The sequence below is a fragment of the Aegilops tauschii genome, chromosome 7, assembly GCF_002575655.3.
Source record: "Aegilops tauschii subsp. strangulata cultivar AL8/78 chromosome 7, Aet v6.0, whole genome shotgun sequence".
NCBI lineage: Eukaryota > Viridiplantae > Streptophyta > Magnoliopsida > Poales > Poaceae > Aegilops > Aegilops tauschii.
Window position 1 is genome coordinate 195,230,417 of NC_053041.3, and position 8,299 is coordinate 195,238,715.

The 8,299-nt window shown below is 50.1% G+C and overlaps 1 protein-coding gene across 1 annotated transcript; it reads left to right on the top strand.

Annotated features, from left to right (window-relative positions):
• Window positions 1-3,783: 3,783 nt before the first annotated feature.
• On the top strand, window positions 3,784-4,227 carry LOC120968811 (uncharacterized). Its single transcript, XM_040395797.1, has one exon. The coding sequence runs from the start codon at window positions 3,784-3,786 to the stop codon at window positions 4,225-4,227; it is 444 nt and encodes a 147-aa protein (XP_040251731.1).
• Window positions 4,228-8,299: the final 4,072 nt, after the last annotated feature.

Consider the following 8,299-nt stretch of genomic DNA (forward strand, 5'->3'; position numbering starts at 1 on the left):
CGCTGACTGGTGGTGCCCGCGGACGACGAGACAAGGAGGCGACTGCAAGCCGCAGCCGGACGCACATCACCATTGAGCGCGACCAAGACGGCCGCCCACGGGCGGTGGAACGACCAGGCGACTATCAGCCTCCCCCGCGCAGAGAAAGGCGCGTCTCCCCGCCGCCTGTTGATCACCCGATTCTCGGTGGCCGACTTGGCCCCCGAGAAGGAATCGGAGAAAACTACGCCGGCCACCGGATCGACCGCCTCAATCTATCCTTGGCGCTAGAAGAAGAAGACGCGCTGGGCCCGCCTTGTTTCGGCCCCCGCATCCGCGATGAGCCCTTCCCCAAAGGGTTCACGCTCCCAAGAGATACGCCCAAGTACACCGGCTCCGTGAAGCCGGAAGACTGGCTGGTCGACTACTCCACGGCCGTCAGCATAGCAAACCGCAATAAGCGTGTCGCCGTGAAGTACGTTCCGCTCATGCTCCAGGGCACCGCCCGGACATGGCTGAACAGCCTGAAGCCCCACAGCATCAATAGCTGGGTGGACTTCACTGAAGCCTTCATCCGCAACTTCACCAGCATGTACAAGCGGCCTCCCAAGCCCCGCCAGCTCTCCTTGTGCGTCCAAGGTCCCACCGAATCGAATCGCGACTACCTCACGCGTTGGGCCGAGCTGCGCAACTCTTGTGAAGGCGTGCACGAGGTGCAGGCCATCGAGTACTTCACAGCCGAGTGTAGAGAAGGCACCCTGCTGAAGCACCGACTTCTCTGTGACGAGCCGACAACCCTCGATGAGCTGCTGATCATAGCAGACAAGTACGCCACGGCCGACTCCTCCATGAAGACGGAGATTCAAGTTGATGCATCCGGCAAAGTGGCTCCTCAGGCCCCTCGGACTCCGGCTGGTGACACCAGTCGGCGTCAGAAACAAAGGGACAACAAGTGCAAGGCGCCACAGCCGGCTTCCACCAGCCGACAGGTGGCGATAGTCGAAGACCAGCAGCCGGAGGGGCAGCCTGCTCCCAAACGTCAGAGAGGCGGCAAGCCCAATTCGTTTCCCGCCTTCTCCTATGAGCAAACCCTTGATGCGCCCTGCAAGTTCCACTGCGGCGCGAAGCCATCCAACCACATCACTCAGAAGTGTCACTGGCTCACCCGAATCTCCAAGGGCGAAGGATTGCTGCCTCCTCCGCCTGCTGGCCAGCCGCGCCGCCGCCTCCTCCTCCGCAGCAGGTGGCCCGACCAGTTGCAGCCATCCAAGATGAGTACCCAGAAGAGCAAGGAGCCTACGTCGTCTTCACCAGTGTGGCCGATGACAGGCGCAGCCGTCGCCAACAGTCTCGAGAAGTGAATGTCGTAGCTACTGAAGCCCCAGAGTTCATGCACTGGTCTGAAAAGCTAATCTGTTGGAGCCGAGCCGACCATCTGGAAGTAATGCCCTCTCCGGGTTCCTACGCTTTGGTGTTGGAAGCCACCTTTGCTACGGAGAGGCGAGCTGCTCGCTTCTCCCGAGTCCTGATAGATGGCGGTAGCAGCATCAACATCCTGTATCATGACACCATGGAGAGGTTGAACATCAAGCCGAAGCATCTCCTGCCCAGTCGGACTGTCTTCCATGGAATAGTTCCAGGCCTTTCTCACTCACCAATCGGCAAGATCAAGATAGATGTCCTCTTTGGAGACAAGGATCATTTCCGCCGAGAGCCCGTCTGGTTTGAAGTAGTTGACCTTGAGAGCCCTTATCATGCCCTACTTGGCCGACCTGCCTTGGCCAAATTCATGGCGGTACCGCACTATGCCTACCTCAAGATGAAGATGCCAAGCACCAAAGGAATTATCACCGTCTCCGGAGATTACCAGAAGTCGTCCGCCTGTGCGGCCGCTAGCAGTCGGCTGACCGAGTCCCTTGTGATCGCTGCCGAGAAGCGGCTCCTTCACCGGGTTGTGGCCATGGCCGGCAAGCAGCCGGACATGTCCCCTGATCCCAAGGAGTCGGAAGCTAAAGGCTCCTTCAAGCCGGCCAAGGAGACGAAGAAGATACCATTGGACCCAGAGCACCCGGAGAGGTACGCTGTCATAGGTGCAAACCTCGATAGCAAATAGGAAAGCGAGCTCATCGATTTCCTCCGTGAGAATCGGGACATCTTTGCATGGTCTCCTAAGGACATGCCGGGTGTTCCGACGGATCTCGCCGAGCACAAGCTACACGTCCGACCTGACGCCAAGCCGGTCAAGCAACCCCTCCGCCGCCTGTCGGAGGAGAAGAGAAGAATTGTTGGTGAAGAGATAGCCCGGCTCCTAGCAGCCGGCTTCATTATGGAAGTGTTCTACCCAGATTGGCTGGCCAACCCAGTCCTCGTACTAAATTAGAACAACAAGTGGCACATGTGTATTGATTATACCAGCCTCAACAAAGCTCGCCCCAAAGATCCATTTGCCTTGCCAAGGATTGACCAAGTGATAGACTCCACAGCCGGATGCGAGCTGTTGAGCTTTTTGGATGCATATTCAGGTTACCACCAGATCAAGTTGAACCCGGCTGATAGGCTGAAGACCTCTTTCATCACGCCATTCAGAGCCTTCTGCTACCTGACTATGACGTCCGGCTTGAGAAATGTCGGCGCCACGTTTCAGCGTTGCATGCAGAAGTGCCTCCTCAAGCAGCTCGGCAGAAACGCCCACGTCTATCTGGACGATGTTGTGGTGAAGACGGAGAAGCGAGGGACCCTCCTAGAAGATCTAAAGGAAACTTTTGAAAATCTGCGTCGATTTCAGATCAAGCTCAACCCAGAGAAGTGCGTGTTCAGAGTACCAGCCGGCCAGCTCCTCGGCTTCCTGGTCTTCGAACGCGGCATCGAGTGCAACCCTGTGAAGATCAAGGCCATCGAGAGAATGGAGAAGCCGACCCGACTGAGAGATGTCCAAAAGTTCACCGGCTGCCTGGCGTCCATCAGCCGTTCATCAGTCGGCTAGGCGAGAAGGCACTTCCCCTGTACCAACTCCTGAAGAAAACCACTCACTTCGAGTGGAATGATAAGGTGGATGAGGGTTTTCTCCAGCTCAAGAAGATGTTGACCACGCCGCCTGTCTTGGCCGCGCCGACTGCTAAGGAGCCCATGCTCCTTTACGTTGCCGCCACCAGCCGGGTGGTCAGCACAGTCATAGTAGTTGAGCACAAGGAAGAAGACAAGGTTCTGCCGGTCCAGAGACCGACGTATTATCAAAGTGAAGTGTTGTCGGCTTCCAAGCAAAACTACCTCCACTACCAGAAGATGTGCTACGGCGTGCACTTTACCGCCAAGAAGTTAAAGCCATATTTTCAAGAGCACCGCTTCACGATTGTTTGCACTACCCCGCTTGCTGAGATCATTGGCAGCCGTGATGCTTCAGGCCGATTGGCCAAATGGGCCATCGAGTTGGCTCCCCACACCATCTTCTACCAGCCTCGCACCACCATCAAGTCCCAAGCGCTGGCCGACTTCCTCGTCGACTGGGCTGAGACCCAGTACCTACCGCGAGCGCCGGACTCCACCCATTGGCGGATGCACTTTGATGGTTCGAAGATGCGCACCGGTTTGGGAGCCAGCATCGTCCTCACCTCTTCCAAAGGCGACAAGCTCAGATACACACTACAAATCCATTTTGCCGCCTCCAACAATGTGGCCGACTATGAGGCACTAGTACATGGACTCTGGCTTGCCAAAGAGCTCGGCATTCGCCGGATTCTGTGCTACGGTGACTCTGACTTGGTGGTCCAATAGTCGTCTGGCGACTGGGACGCCAAGGATGCAACTATGGCAAGCTACCGCTTCCTTGTCCGGCAACTCAGCGGATACTTTGAAGGGTGCGAGTTCCTTCACGTGCCACGAAACGACAACGAGCCAGCTGATACCCTGGCACGGATCGGCTCCACCGGTCAAGCAATACCAGCCGGCGGCTCCCTCCAGTGCCGCCGCAAGCCGTCGATCAAGCCTTCTCCAGAATCAGAATCTATCTTCGTGCCGGCTGCTCCTGAAACAGTCGGACCTGACTCAAAGGCTGCAGCAGTCGGCTCGGGGACTTCGGCAGGCGGCTCGGGGATTGCAGCCATTGCACCCGGCCCGGGGACTTCAGATCCAGGCCCAGGGACTGTAGCAGTCAGCCCGGGGACTTCAACGACACAGCAAGTGATGGCCGACTCCAACCCGCCACCTCCCAACCCAACCGCCCTCGTACAAGTGGCCATAGTTGCAGTATAAGAAATTCAAGCACCATCGTGGGCAGAGCTCATCCTCAAATTTCTGGTGAACAAAGAGCTTCCAACCGATGAGATCTCGGCCGGATAGGTGCAACGTCGGGCGGTAGCATACAATATCGTCAACAGGGAACTCGTGAGGCGCAGTGTCACTGGTGTGTATCAGCGCTGCGTAGAGCCGAAGAAGGGCCAAGAAATCCTCAAGGATATCCACCAAGGCGAGTGTGGCCACCACGCGGCTTCAAGATCACTTGTGGCCAAAGCTTTTCTCCATGGTTTCTTCTGGCCGACTGCTCTAGAAGACGCCAAAGACTTGGTCAAGAAATTCAAGGGGTGCCAGAAGTTCAGCTCAAAGCAACATCTGCCAGCTTCTGCACTCAAGACCATTCCCCTTGCCTGGCCTTTTGCCGTCTGGGGACTGGACATGGTGGGACCGTTCAAGACAGCACACGGCGGCATGACTCATCTTCTCGTCACCGTGGACAAATTCACCAAGTGGATAGAAGCAAAGCCAATCAAGAAGCTGAACGGTCCGACTGCTGTGACTTTCATTGCAGACATCACCACTCGGTACGGTGTACCGCACAGCATCATCACCGACAATGGCACAAATTTTGCCAAAGGAGCCTTGGCCCGTTTCTGTGCGACGCAGGGCATCTGACTGGACTTAGCGTCCGTTGCCCACCCACAGCCAAACTGTCAGGTTGAGCGAGGAAATGGCCTCATTTTGTCCGGAATCAAGCCCCGACTGGTCAAGCCTCTGGAGCGTTCGGCCGGCTGCTGGCTCGATGAGCTGCCGGCCGTCTTCTGGAGTCTGCGCACCACTCCGAACAAGTCAAACGGCTTCACACCTTTCTTCCTTGTATATGGTGCCAAGGCTATCATCCCAACTGACATCGAGTTCGATTCACCTCGCGTCACTGATACGTCTCCAACGTATCTATAATTTTTGATTGCTCCATGCTATTATATATTCTGTTTTGGATGTCTAATGGGCTTGTTTATACACTTTTATATTATTTTTGGGACTAACCTATTAACCGGAGGCCCAGCCCAAATTGATGTTTTTTTTTCCTATTTCAGTGTTTCGCAGAAAAGGAATATCAAATGGAGTCCAAACGGAATTAAACCTTCGGGAGAGTTATTTTTTTGCAACGAACGTGATCCAGAGGACTTGGAGTGGACGTCAAGAAATCACCGAGGAGGCCACGAGGCAAGGGGCGCGCCTACCCCCTGGGCGCGCCCTCCACCCTCATGGGCCCCTCGTGGCTCCACCGACCTACTTCTTCCTCCTATATATACCTACGTACCCCCAAACCATCGAAGAGCACCACGAAAACCTAATTCCACCGCCGCAACCTTCTGTACCCGTGAGATCCCATCTTGGGGCCTTTTACAGTGCTCCGCCGGAGGGGGCACTGATCACGGAGGGCTTCTACATCAACACCATCGCCTCTCCGATGATGTGTGAGTAGTTTACCTCAGACCTTCGGGTCCATAATTATTAGCTAGATGGCTTCTTCTCTCTCTTTGGATCTCAATACAAAGTTCTCCTCGTTTCTCTTGGAGATCTATTCAATGTAATCTTATTTTGCGGTGTGTTTGTCGAGATCCAATGAATTGTGAATCTCCTCTGAATTCTTTTACATATGATTGGTTATCTTTGCAAGTCTCTTCAAATTATCGGTTTGGTTTGGCCTACTAGATTGATATTTCTTGCAATGGGAGAAGTGCTTAGCTTTGGGTTCAATCTTGCGGTGCTCGATCCCAGTGACAGCAGGGGAAACGACACGTATTTTATTGTTGCCATCGAGGATAAAAAGATGGGGTTTATATCATATTGCATGAGTTTATCCCTCTACATCATGTCATCTTTCTTAAAGCGTTACTCCGTTCTTATGAACTTAATACTCTAGATGCATGCTGGATAGCGGTCGATGTGTGGAGTAATAGTAGTAGATGCAGGCAGGAGTCGGTCTAGTTGTCACGGACGTGATGCCTATATACATGATCATACCTAGATATTCTCATAACTATGCTCAATTCTATCAACTGCTCGACAGTAATTTGTTCACCCACCGTAATACTTATGCAATCTTGAAAGAAGCCACTAGTGAAACCTATGGCCCCCGGGTCTATTCTCCATCATATTAATCTCCCGTCAACAAGCTATCTTTATTACCGTTTATTTTGCTTTCTTTACTTTTAGTCTTTATCATAAAAATACCAAAAATATTATCTTATCATCTCTATCAGATCTCACTTTTTCAAGTGGCCATGAAGGGACTGATAACCCCTTTATCACATTGGTTGCAAGGTTCTTATTTGTTTGTGTAGGTACGAGGGACTTGAGTGTGGCCTCCTACTTGATTGATACCTTGGTTCTCAAAAACTGAGGGAAATACTTACACTACTTTGCTGCATCACCCTTTCTCTTCAAGGGAAAAACCAACGCATGCTCAAGAGGTAGCAAGAAGGATTTTTGGCGCCGTTGCCGGGGAGGCTCACACCAAGTCAAGTCAAGATTTGATTTCCCATCAACGAGCCATTTCTGGCGCCGTTGCCAGGGAGTCTACGCACAAGTCAAGACATACCAAGTACCCATCACAAACTCTTATCCCTCGCATTACATTACTTGCCATTTGCCTCTCGTTTTCCTCTCCCCCACTTCACCCTTGCCGTTTTATTCGCCTTCTTTTTCGTTTGCCTTTTTCTCGCCAGATCTATTGTTTGCTTGTGTTACCATGTGCCTTCTATTTGCTCGCATCTTTGCTTGCTAAAAATCTATTGATATGGATCCACTTAAAATCTATTGATATGGATCCACTTATGCGCTCGTGCTGAAACCCCAGCTAGACTAGTTGATGGGAAATCTTTAGACGAGCATGCTCATTTTGTGCGTCACCGTTTGTCTGAAAAAGGGAGACTCTTATGGGATCAAATAAATAGATTGCTATGTTATGCTTGGAATCTTTGTGAAATTTGTGATATTACTTGTTGCTCTAAGGACCCTAAAAAACACCTTCCCTACCTATGTGAGTTTAATGAAAATGAAATCTTATCTTCTTATGCAAAGGGTGTTTATAGTTACTATGATATCGAACAAATTGAAGAATTTGTTGCTTTTAACGGTTCTTATGAAGTTGCTTCTTTCATTGAAAAGTATGATATTACTCTTTACGAATCTGAAATTTTTGACATACTTGAATATTGCTATGAAAACTATGCTCATAATGTCTATGTCAAAGAATTTATTGAAAGAATGACCGTTGCTTGTAAAGAAAATAATGATATGCATGAATCTATAGATAATTATGATTCCGATGATTTGATTGAAATATCCCTTGATGAACATGATGCTTGCTATTCTTGTGGCCATGATGCCAATATTTATGAAGATGAATTTGCTATAGTTCCTTATGTTAAACATGAGATCGTTGCTATTGCACCCATACTTGATAGTTCCTTCGATGAAAAGCATGATTGCAATGATTTTACTATAAATTTTCTTGATGTCAATTGTGCTAACAATATGCAAAATCCTAAGCTTGGGGATGCTAGTTTTGTTATGACTACTATTTGCTGCAATGATCATGATTGGGGTGATTCTTCTTATGATCTTGAAAATTTATTTAAGCCCCATGATGAATATGAGATTGATAATAGTGTTTGCAACAATATTGAAAGTGGGTTTGGAAGAGTGTCAACTTTAGATCCGACATATTTGGAGTATGTTCAATCTTATGAAATTTTTGATAAAAGTGGGTTTGGAGAGGTCATGACTTTAGCTAATGTTAATCCCACCATTTTGGAAGAGTGTCAACTTTGCATACATGTGGATCGTGTTAAGCATATGTTTTGTGATAGCTATATTGTTGAATTTGCTTATCATCCTACATGTAATTATTATGAGAGAGGAAAATATGGTTGTAGAAATTTTCATGTTACTAATTTACCTCTCATTATGTTGAGATTGCTATTGTTTCTTTCCGCTTCCTTGCATATGCTAGTTTTTGCTTGCTATGATAATTTGTTTGCCTATAAGATGCCAATGCATAGGAAGTATGTTAGACTTA

Coding starts and splice junctions, on each gene's coding strand:
- LOC120968811 (XM_040395797.1), top strand. CDS start 3,784: ATGGCAAGCTACCGCTTCCTTGTCCGGCAACTCAGCGGATACTTTGAA.